Genomic DNA, 22,869 nt, shown 5'->3' on the forward strand with positions numbered 1-22,869 from the left:
AGATGTCCTCCCGGCTGTGACACCTGCTGGGGGAGGAGGAGATCGATGGAGGATGGGAGGGGGGTTTTCACGGGCAGCGGGCGGCGATAGAAGCCCATAGGCTTCTATAGGGTATCATATCCCGTTTTACCGCATTTTCCCTTTAGAGCATCCCACCCATAGAGAGAGGGAGTATAAAGGAGAGAAACTTTAGGGAAAGAGAGTCCGTGTCGGGGGTGAGAGAAAAAGGGAAAGAGAAAAACAGTAGGGGGTATTCAATGCTGTGGGCGAGTGGTGACAGCGAGCAGAGCTTCCTGTTCGCTGTCACCACTCACCCTGTCAGTATTCAACGCAGCCCCCCCGCATATGCCAATTCCCCCTCGCTCCATTTTTTGAGCGAGGGGAAATCGGCGTATGCCGCTCCTGAACCAGCGAGACTCGCGGCTAAATACAGCGAGTTTTCTGCATTAGCCGTGGGTCTCGCTGTTTTGGGGATTTCCCCAGAACATTGAATAGAGCGAGCGGCCGGCGCGGGGGTTAAACAGCGAGGATCGCTGGTTTTCTGCAATCCTCGCTGTTTAACCCCCTCGTCGGCCGCATTGAATACCTGCCAGTGTCAGAGGGAGAGAGAGTGTGTCGGTGGGAGGAAGAGAGAAAGAATAAGATCATGTCAGAGAGATGGAGACAGTATCAATGAGAGGGGAGAGAGACAGTGTTAAGAAGAGACAGTATCAGGGAGAAAGAGTGTGAATAGATAGTCCAAGTTGATTGCTACTGTTCGCTGAATAATAGAGATAGTCTCATTCCAAGGTGTTGTAGATGTTTTCATGCCGACAGAAGCTGCAGGGTACAGCTTGCAGTTTCAATGGGTTTCAAGTCACTGTGACACAACTTGAAACCCGTGTCCAGTGACCTTTGTCTGGACCTGAGAATGCATGAATTTGCAATGTGTGTGAAAGGCCTAATTCATCTTTGCATGGACATTTTTCTGACTATGGAATGACTAATCATTTGCATAAGTGATGCTGCTGCCCAGAAATGAATAAGGATGCCCACCTGAACCATCACAAGGTCCTCAGAAACAATGTACGCAAATGCTGCACCAACACAGTGGTGTGGTATGCATATCTACCTTCATGTGATGCAATTGCAGAGGCAGTTGTGTTACAAAGTCAAACATTTTGAAAATTGCTCATCTAAACATTAAACAAAAAACTTTACAGACAATTATAGCTGTTGTCCACTAGAAGGCAGAATTTCTTAATTTACTTATACAGTATGCTGTGCAGAGCGATGTGATGTTTATCTTCTAACAAAGTTTGATCTTTAGTTTTTTTCCTATAATATAGGTGTCTTCAGTGGTCGAAGTGGAAATTTTGAAGTGGGGGTATGGAAATTTTGAAGTGGGGGTATGGAAAAGTAAAGAGTGAATATAGTGCGCACCTTCGGACACCCCCCTGTCCATCAACGTCCCCTGCCAGACTGCCCCGTTGTACAGGGGTATTACAAAAGCACAATATGCGCTGCTGAGTGATCAGAGAGCATCCTGAGGGGGGAAAAAATCTTTTATCTTCAGATTAAAGTGGCGTTATGGCATACCCCCGTATACCGCCCCACTTCGACCACTGGGTGTCTTGTATTATTTCATGGATGTACCTGGCACTAGACTGTACAGAAAGCACCTCTCATGCATTAATATGACACAAGATGTGATTGAAAGTAAAGCAAAAACATCCCAGAACGCTTGCGGAGCATTACACCATGCAGTTATATGTAGGTAAGTATGAGACCCAGTTGACTAATATGACAAGTGTAATGGATCACTAGACTGACTGGGCACAGTTTCGTTGAGCCATATTTTGCTGTTTTATTATGTCATAGGGATCTCATGAGATTATTTACTTATGCACTTTCTGCGTCCTCTGTATTCAATATGTACAGTAACTTGTTCTATACTTTATCTGCCACAGGTAGGGCTCATTGGGTTGTCCCAATTTAGGTCGACACGCATTGGGTTGACCACTGAAGGTTGACACGCTATTTCAGGTTGACACCTGAAATAGGTTACAGAGTTGGAAGGATGACACAAGCATTAGGTCGACAACAGCAAGGCTGACAGTCAAAAGATCGACATGAGTTTTTCATGTTTTTTTTATCCCGAATGTCAACATAGACACAGTCAATGTGTACCACATCCTCCCGCATGGCTTGCTGCACTCGCCATGCTCCTGGCACCATTCTATTCTCCTGCCATGCCGTAGTGGATGGTAGGGCATGAAATACCGCCTACTGCCACATGTCGGCTCAAAAAATGTGAAAAACTCATGTCGATTTTTTGACTGTCAACCTAATGCTTGTGTTGACCTTCCAGCTCTGTCGACCTTAGCTATGTTGACCTATTTCAGGTGTCGACCTTCAGTGGTCAACCCAATGCAAGTCGACCTAAATAGGGTCAAACCAATGACGGTATCCCTCTGCCACAATGCGACAGATGTGCCTATGCTTGTCATGCTGAAAGGCATCTTAGCTGGGCAGCAATTTTGGACAGTGCGGGTAATTTTCAGTGCGGTTGTGCACATTGTTGCAAAGTACCGATTTTGGGAACTTTGTGCATTTGCAGGTCCCATTCTGTATGTGAATGAGTGGGTATGGCTGCATAGGATGCAGACCTGCATAAGGCTGTCATTGATTGAATGTTTCAGGGGAGGGGGCTGCAACGGGCTCCGTTTGGAAAACAGAGGTGTGTTGCCGCTGCATACCTCCCAACTGTCCTGCTTTTCGCATGAACATCCCACTTTTCTGGGACGTTCCCGCATCCTGCTCGGGGCCATCAGTGTCCTGCAACAGGGGAGGGGCAGTTGGGAGTCGTCGTCCCCCCTGTCACAATCTCCCCAGCCCCTCTGGCTGCAGAATAGATGCTGTGCGCATGCAACCTGATGGGCTGGGGACATAGCCAGCAGCTTAGAGAGCCGCTAGCCATGCCCCACAGCAGCGAAAATGGGGGTGTGGCCTTGCGGGAATAGTCAACACCCCGTATCGCTAGGCCATGCCCGCAACAAAGCGGCCCCTCTTTGAAGCTGCCCAATGTTTTAAGGTATGCCACAGTTTATGGAGTGTGAAGAGGCCATGGACAGAGATTTCCTGGTCTCTGCGACTGGCAGTGGGTGCTTTGATCCAGTACTGCATCCTGGGACGTAGGTCAGATCACTACTGCAGCCGTCTGTATGTAATAGATGCCTTCTCCCATAGGTGCCAATTTATCTTTTTGCTGGTGGGTGCTCAAGCCAAAAATATAGAGGAGTGGCTTCATGGGGAAGGGGTGTGGCCACAAAATAATACCAATTTATATTATGAAACACAGTTGTCTCCAATATTCAAATTAGGGCAACAGAGTTCCACATCCATAAATGCCCCCACAGTGCAGGTACATACATTCCCCCACAGTGCGGGTACAAAAATCCCCCCCCCCCCCCCCCCTTCTAGAGTGTACACTTGCGAGCAGGGCCTTTCTACCTCTATGTTTGTCTGTTATCCATTTTTTTTTTATTTTACTGTTGTTGAAATTGTAAAGCGCAATGGAAAATTGTGCGATATATAAGAAACTGTAATTATTATGAATAATATTAATAATAATAATAATAAGACTGTTTAACATTTTTTGTAATAAATATCAAAAGTGCTTAGGTATTTCAAACAATGAGCATTTATTGCACAAAAGAAAGGCATTTCTAGTTGGGAGAAATCTAGGGCTGAACTGGAGAAGAAACGTGGATAGCGCAAACTAATGAACGTCCGTGGATAACTCTTGATTGCAGATTTCCTTAACAGCTGTGGAACATACAGGCAGAGAGCAGTTCTGTAGATAGAAAGATAGAGGGAAGCAATAAGCAAAGTCATACATTTTTGAAAATGTGTATGTCCATGATGACAGTTTGCTTAGTAGGGTCACTGACTAGGTCTATCCAGGAAATACATACAGATTACACCGGCGGTCAGAATACCAATGCTAGCATCCCAATACAAGGAATCCCGAATAGAGTCCAGTAAGTATACTTACCCTCCCCCAGCCTAATCCTTACCCTCCACCCAAAGCCTAACTCCAACCCTCCCCACTAGACCTTAACCCTAACCTTCATACACCATGGCCTAAATATAACCCTCCTGCACAGCACCCCAACCCAAATACCCTTCTATTTGCCTAACCCTAACCTTCGTACCCCATAGCCTAATTATAACCCTCTCGCACAACAGCCTAACACAAACACCCTACTAAGTACTTACCCCTAGCCATTGCTGGTAGGAAATGGCTAATTAGACCAGAGCTCCATTGGATCTCCGCCACCAGACCCCAATTGATGCCTCGCTGTTCATCTATTCTCAGTAAATCTGTATACATTTATGGCCAGAGGCTGGGCCGGCGCCACCACTAGGCAGCTCTAGGCATTTGCCAAGGGCGCCGGCACCTGGAGGGCGGCAGTTCGCCCCTCACCCCCAGCGAACTGTGTAAAAAAATTGCTGCCCCGGCGTCCCTGCAGTGCTGGGGCGGTCAGGGGTGTCTGTGCCGTAGGGGTACCTGCGGCGCCGTCATGTGTATAAAGCTGGCTGCGGCCGGCGGGGTCCCTGTAGTGAATAGCAAATAACTAGCGCTATGCGCGCGGCGTCGCCGGAAGCGCTAGTTATTTGCTATTCACTAACGGGACCCCGCCGGCCGCAGCCAGCTTTATACACATGACGGTGCCGCAGGTACCCCTACGGCACGGACACCCCTGACCGCCCCAGCACTGCAGGGATGCCGGGGCAGCAATTTTTTTGCACAGGTACCCCCTCCCTCCCTCTGGCACCGGGGCGCCCCCACCCCGACTCGCCTGGGGCGCTCCGGTGCCTTGCACCGGCCCTGGCCAGAGGTGATCTTACCACTGTTTTACACTGACTGTATCAGTACACAGTAATGTACCTTCTGTTTACATTTCCCATCCAATCCTCCATACCTGTATGCAGTCTCTTATATGGAAACCCCGGTACCCCCTCATAAAGTCAATGTGAAGAAAGACTGCAGTCATTTTAAAATCTAAGTTAACATACTGTATTTTGTGCACACCTCTCCAAATAATGGAAAACCCCTTAAGTGGAATATCTAATGTCCCAGGAGTTCCGGTTACAAAAAAAGTACACATGTGCTTGTTCGAAAAGCCATTAACAATGAACCATGGTCAGAGCTTAATACCAGAAAAGCCCATTGTTGCATTCTTTTTCCAAGATAATCTGCTTAACCCTCTGAGTGCCAATGTTGCTGTGAGCGATCCTCAAAATATCCGCTAAAAATGACAGCGACTGTTCTTTTGTGAATGGCGCTGTCATGTTTAGCCGATATTTTGAAAAACTCTAACAGTATTAATAAAACGGTTTGCTTGGCAATTTTCGCACCTTTTTTGAAACAAATTCTTGCCACTCAAAGAGTTAAATAATTTCATTAGGAAAACCACAGTGCTTTGGGGTATCCAATTACCCACCTTTAAGACAACAGTGTTTCGATGTTTTTTTTTATTGGGATATCTGATGAGATCACCTGATAAAACGCCCATTTCTCAACGAAAATACACAGGTTCAGTGAAACCTGTGTGTTTCCGCCTGATGCAGCCACGTTTTCACCAAAAACAAGGGAGGCGAATAAAATCGCAGATAAGCCGCGGTACACACCGGCTTGTTGGGGCTAATCAGATAGATCGTGGGTAATAGGATCTCGGCCTTAGGCTTGTAGACATCCCTTTATGGAGATCAGCAGAGCACAGACAGCACTGCTGTTCTGTATACATTACCCATACCTCCCAACCGTCCCGATTACCGCGGGAAAGTCCCGGTTTTCAGGGACGTTCCCACATCTTTCTCACAGCCGGCAGTGTCCCGCAGCAGGGGGGGGGGGTTAGTTGGGAGTCCCCCTTGTCAGTTGCTAGCACAGTGTCTATTCCCGCAGCCAGCGGGGCTGGGGGCATGGCTAGAGGCTCACAGAGCCTCCGGGCCATGCCCCAACAGCGTCAAAACTGGGGGGGCATGGCTTTGCGGGACGATGCAATGATAGGCCATGCCCCTCCAGCGGCAAGCCACGCCCCCACACCTTTGTCCCTCCTCTGCGTGCTCAAACGTTGGGAGGTATGATTACCTGATGTTGTTGTACACTTGTTAAGAGCGGACACAGCAGAATTGTATGCTCTCCCCAGGTAATCTTCCATAGTGGTTTTCTGATCAATCTCAAGCAAACACTGAGTGGAATCCTTAAAGAGTAGGTCCTTGCCTTCCGCAGAGCCAAACATCTGAAATTTGTGTCTCTGGGTTCCATTCCTCCCAAACAGAGACTGAGAATGTAGAAGTGAAAGAGTAATACAAATAATGCAACTTGTGTGTTAATGGCATATACATTATCATTATACACTAAACATCGGCACTCACTTTTCCTTGTTTTGGGGTGCCCTATGGCTTGTGACCACATTTTTTAAACAGAAATTAACTGATATTAATAAATATTGGAGATTTAGTTCATAAATTGACCAATGCATTTAAGCCCTTCACGGGACCCCACTTTTCTGCAGGTCCTAACACTATTGCTCAAAATGGTTACAATAAACATAGCTATCATACATATTTCATAGCTTATGTTTACCATTTCCCTAGATGATTAGTGGTAGGTCCTGACCTGGGTAGATTCCGGAATCGAACCGGGATGCGATCAGTGTGAATGGTCCCGTACCCGGGATCGGGTACGCAGGACTTTAAAAAAGCTGCTGATTGGAGCTTTCTTGGGGTCACAAATGCTGATGTCATCTTTCAGAGCCCTGCAGTCCATTTCTAATGACATGCATATGTATTTCCTGGGATCAGTGTGAATGGTTCTGTCCCGGGCAGGGCCGAAGCTACCATTAGGCAGACTTAGGCATTTGCCTAGGGCGCTGCCTACTGGAGGGCGGCACCGCACGCTGCCAATCAATAGTGCAGCTCAGCTCAGCTCTCTCCACTATTACACATCCCCTCCTGTAATTACCCCGCCCCCCCTCCGCACCGGAATAGTCCTGCAATTAACTGCTGCCGCGTCGGTGACCGGCTCTCCCCTGTCTTCTGCTGCTGCCGCCGCCGCCGCCGTGTAGTCCTGCGCCCGCCCGGCACCCGGCAGCAGGTCTGAGAGAAGTCAGCAGCAGGTGAGTTCGTGCGCCCCCCTCCCCGCGCCTGACTCCCGTCCGTGATCCCCCCCCCATGCGCTGTTCATAACGCCTGTGGGTTGCGGTTGCGTCCGCTCCCCCCCCCAGCGACAATCCCCGTGTATCGCCCGCGCACCCCCCCTCCCCCCAGCAACAATCCCCGTGTATCGCCCCCCCCCCCAGAGAGGAGGGGCGGGCGGGGGTTAGGTTGCCTCGGGCGCTCACAGGGCTTGCACCGGCCCTGGTCCCGGGTCGATCCCAGGTCTTAGTGCAGTGTGAAAGGGTACATTCCGGGGAAGCGTCCGGGAACATGACCCGGCTCTGTAAGTGTGAAAGGGGTATAAGGCGCACTCACCTGCTGTCTCTTTACAATCCTTACAACATGGTTCCGCTTCTCTGGACGACTAACAACAGCGTGTGCTGGGACCTCTGCCAGGTTGCAGGCAATGTAGTCGCCGACCGAGGCACGAGAGCCGTCAACACACAGCAACTCAAAATCATTGGATTTCAGTTTTTTGGCCCAATCTGCAGGGTTTTTGCCTGAAAGAAAAGGATCAATAATGATATTAAATACAACAGAACCGATCCAGTATAGAGGCGCCCACATAATGTATGTTAATGAAGAAATATTATTCATCCATCCTGTTTAATCATACCCATCTAATACACCTTGGGGACACAGCCTTTCTGTAAGCCGATCCAATAACACTACTCAGTGATGTATCAATGGGAATGATTTTTTACATTGATTCATCCCTCCATACTGTAAGTTGCTGGAAACAGGGGCGCTTGAACAGTGACAGCTGGCTGAATTGCTATATAAATGTGGTGGTAAAGGATTGGTTTTATGCTATCAACAACTTTATGGTCCTGATTCAGAGATGGACACAGAAGCGCATGCAGCAATGTGTACTGGTGGTCGCCCATCTGCGATTTTATGCAAAAACTGTGACAAAGTCTTTGAGTGGTATGTAATGTCGGCGCCCAACTGGATGCTGGGCGAAATCTAAAGTTTTTTTAAAGGGGCAATCATTTACAAACCATGTCTTGAAATGATTGCCCCTTTAAAAAAAAAGTCAGGATCGGGTGAAATCGGACCAAATCAGTAAAAATAACCAACTGATCGTTTTGTCATAACTATAGCAAAGATTTAGCGGCAGATGATATTGCAGTTGGAACTTCCTATGCAGTGCTACTGTGAATCTATGCTAATGTCGCTGGCTGCCTCTGTAATCTGCAACTTGCATTGATGCACCATTGGTTATGCATCGGCCACACCATTGGACTTTACGTAACCTCTGTGATTGCTCAGAATATCTGTTGTAACTTTGCCACTGGGCCAATTGCAAATGTGTCGTTAGACACCTATGTCCGACTAACCACTGCCCTGGTGCCTCCCAGGATCACCCACCAAAAATCCCTCTTCATTCATCCTAAGTTGATCTGAGAACTTTGTTGTTAAACCATTGGGCTGCATGCACAGAGCTAAATCATTGGTCGCTTGCATCCACCATCCATGCTTTGTCCACCTATGAATCAGGCTCTATACCTCTTACAATGGCAATAACATTATGGCTCTTACCATCTGTATTCTCAAAGACAGTGGTGTGCTTCACGAAAGCCACATCTCCTCTCTCCACCAAGCACCTGAGCGATACACAAAGGGTGGCATTACTTCAGCAGTATTCTTACCTCTCATCATTATGTATAACCAAATCCTAAAATATATTTTTCTTTTATAATTAAGGCTTTGCCATTTCTGCAGATATATAGAGAGATAAAGTGCCCATATATCTGTCTATATATGGACACTATAGCTGCCACACATCACCAGTAATGTGCCAGACCAGGACACAATCAATATGGAGTTCATATGTTCTCCCTTTGCACATGTGCCTCCCACAGTCCAGAAGCAAGCTGAGTGTACAATTTAGCAAGTGGCAGCAGGGTCTGTGTGGGCGCCGGCACCCGCTCAACGCATTGACATGCTGCTGCCTGCCGCTGTCCACTGACTGAGCACCGGAGGCGAGTCATCCACAGCGCAGGTGTGGCCATGGCAGAGACGACAAACCCCCCCACTGATTCAATTGACTGTACACAAAGTCAGCTATTGGCTACTGTGTACAGGATGGGCGGGCCTGGAAAGCGTCTGAGCCAAGGAAAGCAGCAGTGTCTATGCTGGTCTCTCTTCATCTATCCTGCTTCAGCTTCTCCGTTATGCGTGTGGAGAGGAGCCCGGTGGGGAGGGGGGCGCCATAAACTTTTGGGCAGGGGGGAGCAAAATTTATAGTTACTCCACTGGTAGCTACAGATGTAAATGATTCAATTTTCTCTGGAAAATGGCATGTAATAAGTGACACTATATAGAAAAACAATAATGATATTTGTAAGAGGAATGGGAAATTGTGATAAATAAGGGAAAACCCCTTTTTCTCCCAGGGTTGCAAAGGGAGTTTGTGAACGTGGACAGCAGTCAGCAGTGACTGTAGCAAATTACATGAGTGGAGACAGATCTGTCCTAATTAAGCAGCCTCCTCTGTCTTTCTTTCTTGGTGCCCCTCTGACAGCTGAAGCCCATCGGTCAGTGCCTCCAATATCTTTAGGATTTTTTTCTGGAGATCTGAGCATGCCCATTAGAGTCTGAGCCCTCTAAAGATGCCCATACACTAGTAAGATTTATCTTCAGATCTGGCTGGTTGGAACAAAAACATGGTTATGGATGGGTGACAGTTTGTCAGTTTTCCAGAATTTCCAAGCAAATGGTCAACTGTCATTTGCTCTCTTCCATAACCATGTTTTTGTTCCAACCAGACAGATCTGAAGATAAATCTGCGTGTGGATTGCCACCTTATAGCTCAGACTCTGTAGCGCTGCATGGCTGCCTTCAGAGAGGAGGGGGCCCAGACGAAAGAGGTTGCACCCGGGCTTCTCCTCTTAAAATGTCTGTGGTTGTCACATTCATCATATCTCATAGAAACATAGAATTTGACGGCAGATATGAACCATTTGGCCCATCTAGTCTGCCCCTTTTTTTTACCCTTCAGGTAATCTCAACCCTTTTAAATCCCTATTTCTTTGTAAGTATATTCATATCTCCTCTATGGATTGACAGTTTGCGTTACCTGAAAGCTCCGGAGTAACCATAATAAGCCTCTTCATCACTCGGAGAACATTTGGCGTTTACCAGGGATTTCTCGGGGTCACCAATACATAATTTGCAGAAGTTAGAGTTAATATCGGAGCCAGGAGCACAGCTCTGATTGAAGTACGAACCTGTAAATAATACACGTAATAGCTACATAGTAATGCCTATACTGTACTTCATAACAGCATTCTATTCTTCTTTTGTATTTTATTTTGAAGGCATGTGGGTGTTGGTAGAGAAACAAATGACTTTAGTCTATTGAGATACATGGATTTTCATGTTATCGTCCCTAGAAGTGGTAAATAAGTCAACATTTCAAAATATTCCATAAATTATTTTATACATTTAATCAGCCACCAAAATATACTCTACAAGATAATTGTCTGTTTCTCTTGAGTCTACGGAGCCTTTGCTCGAAAATTTACACTTATGTTTGTGCCGAGAGACCTTGAAGAATCACCATAAACTCATGCAGAACTTCCAAAATGATACCACAATAACTAATAAAAAATAGGTAATACTGTATAGAAGTAACTTAGATCACTCTGGCATGGATATATTAGTGATGGCTTACTTTCAGATATCCTATTAACTTATAGGGTGAGATTTAATAGGATGAGAGATTCAGAAAGTGAGAGATTTGGGAAGAAATCTCTAGTTTTTTTAAAGCGGTAATCATTTACACCGCAAAATCAAACTGGTTTTGCAGTGTAAATGATTGCCGCTTTAAAAAACTGGAGATTTTTTTATTAAATCTCACCCATGGTGTCCCTCCTATCTGTGAGGGAGTTCATAGATATAAGATTATGTTAAAGACTGCAGATTTGTATCTAGCGAGTAGATTTAAGCCTTGATTCTGTGTCCAATGAAGACTGCGGAGAGGTTCAGAAACCACATAAAAGGGTGTCTGGTCCCATCTTTGAATTCACTTAGAAAAGGACTGTGGGCCAGATTCTCTAAGCTTCAAAAGTGATTAAATGGAGAGTGATAAACAGCCAGCCAATCAGCTCCTACCTGCCATGTCACAGACTGTGTTAGAAAAATGTCAGACAGGAGCTGATTGGCTGGCTGTTTATCACTCTCCATGTTATCACTTATGAAGCTTAGAGAATCTGGCCCTTAGGCTGTTGGCTTGCTAAGACCTCACCATTGCTAAACCTTTCAACCCCGGTGTACTCACACATTTCGGTAAGTTCATTAAGTAGAGCAAGTCAGTTCCCCAGGGCCCATTATAGTGCACTTTGTTGTGAATCATGTAATCTCTTAGGTGAATAACTGCAGCATCTTGCAGTTGGTGCGGAACTGTGATGAAGCGAATCACACCCCACCCCCCGAACTAGCCCTTTGGACCTGGTAGCCACCCTGGTGGTGATTGCTGCTCTCTGTAATCTCTCTGCACATTATAAATTAGTATTAGGACTGGACTCTGAGTCATGCACAATGGGCCTACTTAAGACCTAATTCCACGTCTGTGGATTCGCAGGCTTGGTGATTATTTGCATGCGTTCGGCCCATAGTACACATATGCCAGGCCATCCTGCAATAAAATCCTGCTACTTTTTTTTATCGCTAGCCTTACACAAGGTGATCGAGAGAAAGATGGCATTTAGGGGTGGTGATCAGCCATTTTCTGGGAGTGTCAGGGAAAATGGCGTATGATGTCAGATCTGCCCCTGATCAGCCTGTTTCTATCGCAGCCCCTGAGTAAATCCTGGGCTATACACAGACTGCAAACACTGAAAAAAAACCATTTGATGACTTGCATGACGCTTGCGTGCGCCGTTCCTGACATTGGGCGTGTCAAACGCCTGTGCATCCACATGCTCACCAGCTGGCAGATATAGGTGGCTGGCAATGAGAACGGCTATATCTGTATGTGTTAAAACTACCAGCTTTCGCAAAAACAGGCTACCTAACAGGGATTTATTTTGGACCAGGAAAAAAATCCCTGATAAGAGCTCCTGGCTGGCTGCATTTGGGGCGACTTGGATAGCACTGGGTGACAATTAGCCTGCTGTAAATTATAGCGGCTAATTGAATTCCCCCTCTATATTCTTACAGTATCTTGGCCTGGGGTGAAATAACTGAAATACTGTACACCAATGCAGCCAGGGGCAGATCCAGGATAAAATGACAGGGGGGGCACCATGATAAAAAAAAGGGTTTAGGTGGGGGGGCGGTGTTAGTGGTGCCAGTGTACATGCTAAGAGAGCGGCAAAGAGAGGGTGGGAATGGGATTAAAAATAGGCCCTGGCATTTAAAGTACACAGGCCCACCATGGTGACAAAAGTGAAGGATGTAGTTTTGCGCGCGCTTAAGGCGCGCTCCGGAAAATGTGGTGTGGCCACTCAACAGGGGGCATGTCCTTGAGTGTAGTGTACAACACCATATACAACTTCTACACATTATGCAACAAAATACTAGACCCCATTATACTTGCCCCTTACACATGATGCCAAATGGAATGAGCCAAAATTCACATAATGCCACACGGATTGAGCCAAAATTCAAATAATGCCACATGGATTGTGTCAAAGTTCACAAAATGCCACACTGATTGAGCCAAAATTTACATAATAACACACGGATTGAGCCAAAATTTACATAATGCCACATGGATTGAGCCAAAATAAACATAATGCCACACGGATTGAGCCAAAATTCACATAATGCCACACGGATTGAGCCAAAATTCACATAATGCCGCACGGATTGAGACAAAATTCACATAATGCCACACGGATTGAGCCAAAATTCACATAATGCCACACGGATTGTGCCAAAATTCACATAATCCACACAGATTGAGCCAAAATTCACATAATGCCACACGGATTGAGCCAAAATTCACATAATGCCACACAGATTAAGCCAAAATTCACAATACGTTTCATAAACAGGAACATTGTCCACCAAAGGTGTGCATTAAACATTTACACCATAATGTCCATTACACGTTAAGTTACACGCCATTATATCCATTATGTATTATGTCAAACACCATAATGCCTATTAAAAATGATGCTACATAAGTGCTGCTTATCTACATGCTCATTGCCAAGGGTTCTATGCTCATTGCCAGAGGTTCCATGCTCATTGCCATGTGGGATTACATGCTCATTGCCAAGGGGAATACATGCTCGCGGTAAATGGGGGACAGCCGCCAGGCAGAAGTGATAGCCACTGACAGTGGCAGAGCCTGGCTGTATTCAGAGCACTGCAGGTCCAGGCTATTTGAAATAATACCCCTTTCACACCAGAAAATGCATTCCCAGGTTGGCCCCTTTTACACCAGCCTAGTCCCTGCATTTTCTTGTGTGAGGGGGAGAGAAAACCACCCCTCCCTGCCTTTAACCAGTTATCTTATTTAACCGGCTATATCTTTGGAACCAACTGATCCATTTACATGAGACAAGTATCATATTGAAGAACTTTTGAGTGGGCTTTGAATGATTTTGGTCCAGTGAAACTGGAACGTTTGGTTCCAGAGTAATCTGCCCTCAAAGAACATGAACAGCCATGAAATTACATTAAAAAAAAGAAAAATTAGTTTACACGTAATATCTCTGGAACCGATTGACCGATATGGACCAGCCTGGTATCATATTGAAGGCCCAGCGATTTGGAATTGATTGAGATCAACTGCAAGCTTCTGTGATGCTAGGAGGGGAACAGGCAGCCGTCGGAATCGGGTGGGGGTCAGATTTGACGGGTCCCATATTATCCTATGGGGAAAAAACGTTACAGCTTTGCCAGTCGATATCTCTGGTTCCCGGGGGGCTAGAGACACGGGGCTGGGCTCGTTGGAAAGCCCTGGTCCTAAGCTACAAAATGAAATGACAGGGGGGGCACGTGCCCGGGTGCCACCCCCCTGAATCCGCCACTGAATGCAGCAACACTCAGCACCCATTCCTGATTTGTATTATACAGTACACACGATATCATCTCAATGTAAAGATAATGTTACACTTACCAATATCACAGTTGTTGTTTATCTTATTAATAAGACCAACAGGAATATTCCAGCCCGCAGTGCGTCCTACAGCCGTGTGACATGATGTCCTGCCTTTAAGGTTGTTCCATGAGATGTCCTTGTTGCTTTTCTTCACAACGGCGACAGCATAATATGTACCTTTGTAGAGATCACAGGAGAAATAGACATTGTTCTATCCATACCCAGACTAGGGACAAATAGAGCAGCTCTCATTTAAGTTGCTCCTGGCGATTCTATCGCCAATCGCCAGCCCCCACCAGCCGTCATCCTCCGCCAGAATGGGGCGCACACACGAGATGCTAGCACCCTGTTCTGTCAGAGCCCTCCACCAGTCTCCCCTCTCCTGCCGCTTTGCCCCCTGCCTGCCCCTGCTCCCTGCCCTTCTCCCTGAAGCGGAGACAGGCAGGGAAGCTGTCGATCCCCGCTCCCCACCATTTTGCTGAGCGAGCGAGTGAGATGCCAGTCAGCCAGTCCGCATAATATTATGCAATTGCACTGTTTTATGGAGGAGCATATTAGTTTAGCATGACGAGACCTGCATGGTGCAAAAATATACTGTACACTGTCTTATACTATGGAGGCAGGTGGCCCCGACAGAAGCATGTGAAATGTAGGTGAAGTACAAACTTATAACCTACAGTCTTCCATGCTACTACCAGCAGGGGCATTGATGGCACCTAGGCAACTTGTTAAGAAAATAAAAAAAAAAAGCTTCATAAAAAATGTTGTTTGATTTTAGACTAAATACTTATAGTAGTAGTCAAGTACATATCTGGAACAAATTAAATCAGAAGGCAAAAGATCAATATATAGGGATGAATACCATGTTCACAAAGAATTGGGGAATGAGGTGTTGCTTCACAGCAGGGCCGGCCGGGTTATGGGCATAATGGGCCTGGAGCTGGAAATGTTCAAGCCAGTGGTGGAACTTGTGAGTAGTTGGCCCACGTGTAAAACCCCCCTCCTCCACTCCAACCCAAATTCACAAAATGCCACACAGCAGAGGGTGGCAGCAGTGGGCATGTGAAGCCTGCACATTATAAACCTCAATATCTAAATATATAAAAGTACAAAAATCATATAAATGTATAAAATAGGAATGCAATTGTTATACACATGATTTATGGCAAACCATGTAGTTAGCTGGTGTCTGGTGATCATCACGCTCTGATGATGGTGGGCCTATTTGTATGTGGAGGCCTGGAGTTGCAGCTTCAGTTGCCTCATTGTTAATCTGGCCCTGCCCCCCCCCCCCCCCCCCCTCCGGTGGGCGACCGGAAGGAAGCAGTATGATAGCGATATGGTATCATACTACTTTCAGCTCTTTGTAAGGATAGTCTCTTATCAGGGCCCACCTGCTACTGGTTATTCTGTTCCTCACGCTCGCATGCGATCGCAATGTTTTTTTAATAGTGCATGCACTAGGTGCGTGTGGCCACGGCAAACACTCGCACCCAAGACCCCAAGAGGAGCATGGGGCGCCAGGCTGGGGGATTTGCCCATGGGAACGCCCAGCATTCAGGGGCGTAACTAACTATTTAGCGCCCCCCCCCGCCGCACCTAACCTGCCCCTCCTTCTTACCTGCGGTCTGCGTCTCGCCCGGCTCTCTTTCGGGACCTTCCTGACGTCACGGTCCCGGCCGGCTCCTGCTGCTACAATGAAAACGGACTCTTAGAAAATGGCTGCCAGCCATTTTCTAATTGTCAGTTTTCATTGCAGCAGGAGCCGGCCGGGACCGTGACGTCAGGAAGGTCCCGACAGAGAGCCGGGCGAGACGCAGACCGCGGTCCAAAATGTATGCATATTGTGATAAATGTGCTGCTACTGTACATATTAGATGGCTTTGGTTCATATTACACCATACTTATCACATAGGGGTTCTCAAACTCGGTCATCTGGACCCCACACAGTTCACATTTTCCAGGTCACCTGTCAGTTGCACAGGTGCATTCATTACTCATTGAAACATTTTAAAAGATCCACAGATGGATCTAATTATTTCACTTGTGATTCTGAGACCTGCAAAACATGCACTGTGTGGGGCCCTGAGGAACGACTTTGAGAACCTTTGACATACTGTAATCTGATTCCTTATAAGGTAGCTCTGTCAAATATCTTCACCTACATATCTAGGACAGTATTTTAGCAAATGAAATATACTGACTGCTGCACCTTGTGTTTTGGATCCACTGGTTTTACATGGTTTTGTATCATCTGTAAAGTCAGAGAAAAGAACAAGCATAAGAAATACATCTTTTTTTAAAATCTAATAAAACACAATAATGTGTGTAGGTCACACCTAATCTACACACAAGTGTGTGAATGTTTGTGCGTTTGTGTAAGCCATACTTGCCTACTTTTGCAAACTAGTTTCAGGGAGCTTTTAGTTGGTAATAGAATTTTGCACAGCGCCCCATTGAGGGGGCGTGTCATGCTCCACCCAAAGGGTGTGTCTAATTCCATATATGGAGAGATTGTGAAAAGAGATTGTGAATAAGGCACCTAGAAGCGTGGGTGTGTACTGCTACATTTGAGAGGAATCTTTTAAAATGACTTATATCTAAATGTAGATGAGCCACAAAGCAGTTAGTAAGAGCTACTATACTTGGTAACGTGCTGGGAAATGGTGCTGATGATTCAATGTAAATGTATCTGTCTCTCATTCCTTTTTTCCCCCAAAATGTAACAGTGTAATGTGGGCTAGGTGAAATGAGGGAGATTGCTAGACTAATGAGGGAGAGAGGGAGATTGCTACTACTTTTATTATAATTTTATTTATAAGGCACCACAAGTGTTTCGCAGCGCCGTACAAAGGAACAATACAGGGAAACAAAACTTGGCATAACATTGAATAAATAACAAAAATACTGTACAAATAAAGAGCGCCACAGATCAATACACATTACAGCTTGGATATAAGTAGTGAGGACTCAATCAACATACAACTAGAGGCTTGAGGCCAATGATGGAGAGGAGTATGCAGACGAAGATGGTCACTGAGTGTTGGAGTAAAGGAGAGCTGTGAGTGAAATGTGAAGAGAAGTGGGCTTTGACAACAGGAGGGTAGAGGGCCCTACTCGGAGGAGCTTACAATCTAGTAGGAAGGGGAGACAGACAGATTACAAGAGGTGCAAGCGAGGGGGTGGTGGTTAGATAGCAGGATGTAAACAGGAAACAGGCAAGGGGTCGGAGAACCAGCTGGTTTATGCAGTGGAAGGGTACGCTTTGATGAATAGGTGAGTTTTCAGTGCCCGTTTGAAGCTTTGCAAGGTCGGGGAGAGTCTAATGGAGCGAGGGAGTGCGTTCCACTGAAGGGGTGCAGCACGGGCAAAGTCCTGTACTCTAGCATGGGAAGCAGTGATCAGGGTGGAGGAGAGACGACAGTCATCAGCTAACCGTAGAGGGCGGGAGGGTGTATGAATGGAGATGAGGTTAGAGATATATGGAGCAATGGAATTAGAGATGGCCCTGTATGTGAGTGTGAGGTGTTTGAAGAGGATTCTGTAGGGGAATGGAAGCCAGTGCAGATTTTGTTGAAGGGGAGTAGCAGAATTAGAGCGGCGGGAGAGGAAGATAAGCCTGGCTGCAGCATTGAGGACAGATTGGAGAGGAGCTAGTTGGGATTGAGCAAGGCCGGTGAGAAGAGCATTACAGTAGTCAAGCCGTGAGATGACCAATGAGTGGATGATCAGCTTAGTTGCACTCTGTGAGAGAAAGGGCCTGATGCGAGCAATGTTGCGTAACTGGAACCGGCAAGAATGGGCCAGCGTTTGGATGTGGGGTGCAAAGGAGAGGGAGGAGTCAAGAGTGACACCCAGGCAGCGGAGTTGGGGAACAGGGGAGATGATGGTGTTGTTAACAGTGATAGAGATATTAGTAGGGGGCATAGCTCTGGGTGGGGGAAAGATAATAAGTTCGGTTTTGTCCATATTCAGCTTCAGAAATCGCTCAGACATCCAGGTAGAGATGGCAGCGAGGCAGTTGGAAACTTGAGAGAAAACAGTGGGGGACAGATCAGGAGAGGAGAGGTAGATTTGGGTGTCATCTGCATAGAGGTGATATTGGAAGCCAAAGGAGTTAATGAGTGCACCCAGAGAGGAGGTGTACAGAGAGAACAGAATGGGGCCAAGGACGGAACCCTGAGGGACCCCGACAGGAAGGATAGAAGGTGGTGAGGTAGAGCCAGAGGCAGAGACTGAGAAGGAACGGTTGAAGAGGTAAGAGGAAAACCAGTTGAAGACTGTGCCAGAGAGGCCAATGTTTTGGAGTGTGTGGAGGAGGAGAGGGTGAGCCACAGTGTCAAAGGCAGCAGATAGGTCCAAAAGGATAAGCAGGGAGAAGTGACCCTTGGATTTGGCTGACAGCAGGTCATTGGTGACTTTCACTAGGGCAGTCTCAGTGGAATGAAGTGGGCGAAAGCCAGATTGAAGGGGATCTAGGATGGAGTGGTCAGACAGGTAGCTGGTGAGACGTCTGTAAACCAGCCGTTCTAGTATTTTAGAGGCAAATGGGAGAAGAGAGATAGGGCGGTAGCTTGTGGGAGATAAAGGGTCCAGGTTAGGTTTTTTAAGAATAGGCGAGACCAGAGCGTGTTTGAAGGGTGAGGGAAAGATGCCAGTAGAAAGAGATAGGTTAAAGAGGTGAGCAAGGTGGGAGCAGCCAGTGGGGGAGAGGGAACTGAGGAGACGGGAGGGGAGAGGGTCCAAGGGACAGGTAGAGGGGGGAGAGGATGAGATGAGGGAGTGGACTTCCTCAGCTGTAGTAGGGCAGAAGGATGACAGAGTGGGGTAGTTGGTAGGGGAGGATGATTGGGGTGGGTGGGCAGCAGAGGGGGTATGGAAGGAGATATCATGTCGGATTACCTCAATTTTAGAGAGGAAGAAGGAGGCAAAGTCAGTGGCAGTGAGGGATGAAGGGAGGAGGGGTGGTGCAGGGCGAAGTAGAGTGTTGAAAGTTTCAAAGAGACGTCGGGGATTGGAGGAATGGGAAGAGATGAGAGATTTGAAGAAAGATTGTTTGGTATAGGAGAGAGCAGCGCTCTCAGGGAGTCTCCTGCAGAATGCAGGAGGGTAGGCAACTAGGGTGTAAGAATTAACTCTGTGGTAGATTTGGTATGTTTATACATAGATTTATGCAGTGCTCTGTCATTTTCTAAAATGAAATAAGACATCATGGCCATTATTCTGGTTCACTTGCAAAGGCAAATTCTTTCTCAAATGGACAAAACCATGTGCAATGCAGGGGGGCAGATGTATCTTGTGCAGAGAGAATTAGATTTGGGTGAGTTATTTTGTTTCTGTGCAGGGAAAATACTGACTGCTTTATTTTTACATTGCAATATAGAGCTCAATGTAAAGTAAAACCCACCCAAATCTAACTCTCTCTGCACAAGTTACTTCTGCCCTACCTACAGTGCACATGGTTTTGTCCATTTGAGAAAGACTTGCCTTTGTGAGTGAACCAGAATAAGGGCCTATATCCATGTAAAAGAATTATTACCTGCAAGCCGCAGACAGATAAGAAGTCTGTCTGCTACTGACAAGTGCCCCCGCGCTTATAATAGTAAAGGAATAAAAATCTTCTAATAATAGTCAAAAAATGATGAGCATATACTAGCTGCAGCAAAAACACCTATGGGTTTGCCTTGACCCACAGATATGAACACAGTAGGATAAAAGAGAGGGGTTGGTGTAATTGCGCTGCTATATATACAATTTGCAGGGGTATACTCCGAACAACCAATCAGTGTGCAGAAATGAATGAAACGGACTCACTGCCTTAAGGGTATAAATTTTATAGTAAAAAAGCATCAATTATTACACAGATATATCATATATAAAAACAACAAAAATTATAAAAATACATACAAAAAAACAATAAAATAGTCGTAATATCTGTAATATTTTGTACTAAAGGTACAGAGCTCAAGTTCTATATAGAACACTAGTAGGACAAATAATTGGGACCACTCTGCTGAGAATTAGCGCTGATTTTAGAAGCCAGATGGTTATTAGGCATTTCTGGTATCCATGATTAAATAGTAGAGGATCAATTGATAATCAGTGTATCGATATAGTAAACAGTCCACAGTCTTTTTTAGCATGTATAGTAACACGCCTATAGGATGATACTCAAGACCGGACTCCAAATAAATGCTGATGGATAGTAAATTAGGAAGCCTGCATAGGGTAAAAAGGAGTTGATCTCACCCCGTTTGTACAGATGCACACGTGGTCCACGTGTGCATCTGTACAAACGGGGTGAGATCAACTCCTTTTTACCCTATGCAGGCTTCCTAATTTACTATCCATCAGCATTTATTTGGAGTCCGGTCTTGAGTATCATCCTATAGGCGTGTTACTATACATGCTAAAAAAGACTGTGGACTGTTTACTATATCGATACACTGATTATCAATTGATCCTCTACTATTTAATCATGGATACCAGAAATGCCTAATAACCATCTGGCTTCTAAAATCAGCGCTAATTCTCAGCAGAGTGGTCCCAATTATTTGTCCTACTAGTGTTCTATATAGAACTTGAGCTCTGTACCTTTAGTACAAAATATTACAGATATTACGACTATTTTATTGTTTTTTTGTATGTATTTTTATAATTTTTGTTGTTTTTATATATGATATATCTGTGTAATAATTGATGCTTTTTTACTATAAAATTTATACCCTTAAGGCAGTGAGTCCGTTTCATTCATTTCTGCACACTGATTGGTTGTTCGGAGTATACCCCTGCAAATTGTATATATAGCAGCGCAATTACACCAACCCCTCTCTTTTATCCTATATCCATGTAGGATTATTCCTGAAGATTTGCAACCTGTGACAGAGGCAGCATTTGTACAAAAGATAAAGAATGGCCTTACCTTGGTTATAGTACTCTCCGAGTACAGGGACCAGCCCACATTGGCCTGCTGTATACAAGTACCCCCCGTCCAGTGTCACTGCATCAGCCTCACCTTTCTACAAAGACCACAAACATATGACATCTGTCCTGGTAACAATGAGCATGTAGTCTGCACTCTCGCTCATTTCCCACAATCATTTTATAAAGACATCTGGTACATTTTTTTTAGGGGTTTGCGATTTTGCAGGATGGGCGATTATTAATTGGTTACGCATGTGTATGGATTGTAATACACATGCGCGAGAATAAAAATCCAGCATCTTTTTTGAATTCTAAGCAACCTAGACAGAAACGGATAACTGGGGCTCCAGCCCATCTGCTCATAACTGTCATTTTTCCAACACATAACAGTTGGGAGCTGATTGGCGGAAACACCATTTATTATATGCCATCAGTTAGTTTTAAAACTTGTTGCATATAATAAGTCACAGATAATTTATCCCCAAATGTGGTTAAAGTCACAGCCCTGTGTCTTTAGTACTCTATGGGGCATATTTACTAAAGTGCAGGTGTTTTTAGAAGAGATATTGGGCCTGATTCAGATCCGTTCAGTACTGCGTGCATTCGCACGCAGTACCAATGTTGTGCGTCTGCACATGCGCAGGCGGGTATCTGCGCATGTGCAGGCGTATGGTGCGTGCACCCACGGCGACCTTTCGGGACATGCCATGCACCCATGCCGGCGTGGGGGGGGGGGGGGGGAGGAGATGGGCGGGGGGCGCCGGGCTGCTCCATTACCATATGGGAACGCCCAGCGTTCCATGGGCGTTCCCATGAGAACGCTGGGCGTTCTCATGGAAATGAGGCAGTGACGCGGGTGTGGGGGGCGGGTGGCTGACATCGCCGGATGTCAGCTGCCCGGCCGTATCCGCGCCAGCGTGCACGCATATATACGCAACTGAAAAGTCACTTATATATGCGTGCACGTTAAACATCATTCGATGGTCGGTGACCATCGAAAGATGTGGGCGGTTACCCGAGCCATGCGAATGGATGTTTATGCAAAACATCCATTTGCAGCTGTTCAGGCGAAGCCGCACTTTGAGGGGGCAGCAGGGGGGCGGTCGTTCGCGAATCAACCTGACTTACCCCCATTGCCCATAGCAACCAATCAGGTTCTACATATTTCTCTAGCACCATATAGAATATAATACCTAGCATCTGATTGGTGCTATGGGCAACATTACCACTTTTATGAGCCCACATTTAATAAATCTAACCCTATGCAGGGCCGGACTGGCCATCTGGCACTTCTGGCAAATGCCAAAGAGGCCGTTAGCCAGGTGGGCCGGTTTCTTCATGCAAGGTGGAGGCTCCGCCTCCCGATCGGTGTACAGAGAGAGTGGCTGGACTTGCAGTGGGTCCGGCGGATCTCTCTGTGCGCCGCTGAGGTGCAGCAGAGGGGGACATCACACGCCGCTATTAGTCTCTCTCCTGCAAGCTGGGAGAGGCAGCGCTCATATGTGTGGTGCATATGTGACCGTGTGTGCACGTGTGCAACAAAGGTCACACGTATGCACAAATGCCAGGGCTGATTCGGCAGCCCAGTCTGTCGCTGACCCTATGAGAGTTTTTTTTTTGCTGATTCCATACCTCCCAACTTTTGACGATTCTGCGGCGGGACCCAGCTGATGCGCGCC

The 22,869-nt window shown here is 46.2% G+C and overlaps 1 protein-coding gene across 1 annotated transcript in view; it reads right to left on the reverse strand.

Annotated features, from left to right (window-relative positions):
• Nucleotides 1-3,700: 3,700 nt before the first annotated feature.
• The window catches only part of LOC146064652 (serotransferrin-B-like), a 34,547-nt gene continuing 15,378 nt past the window's right edge, over nt 3,701-22,869 (reverse strand). The window contains exons 9-16 of the mRNA XM_083178410.1: nt 21,189-21,285; nt 16,479-16,520; nt 14,285-14,443; nt 10,289-10,439; nt 8,749-8,813; nt 7,522-7,706; nt 6,137-6,329; nt 3,701-3,835 (exon numbers count right to left, since the gene is read on the reverse strand). Coding sequence (XP_083034536.1) covers nt 3,801-3,835; nt 6,137-6,329; nt 7,522-7,706; nt 8,749-8,813; nt 10,289-10,439; nt 14,285-14,443; nt 16,479-16,520; nt 21,189-21,285 — 927 coding nt within the window. The 3' untranslated portion in view covers nt 3,701-3,800. The remainder of the gene's footprint in view (nt 3,836-6,136; nt 6,330-7,521; nt 7,707-8,748; nt 8,814-10,288; nt 10,440-14,284; nt 14,444-16,478; nt 16,521-21,188; nt 21,286-22,869) is intronic.

The sequence above is a fragment of the Crinia signifera genome, chromosome 3, assembly GCF_055691185.1.
Source record: "Crinia signifera chromosome 3, ASM5569118v1, whole genome shotgun sequence".
In the NCBI taxonomy this organism is placed as follows: domain Eukaryota; kingdom Metazoa; phylum Chordata; class Amphibia; order Anura; family Myobatrachidae; genus Crinia; species Crinia signifera.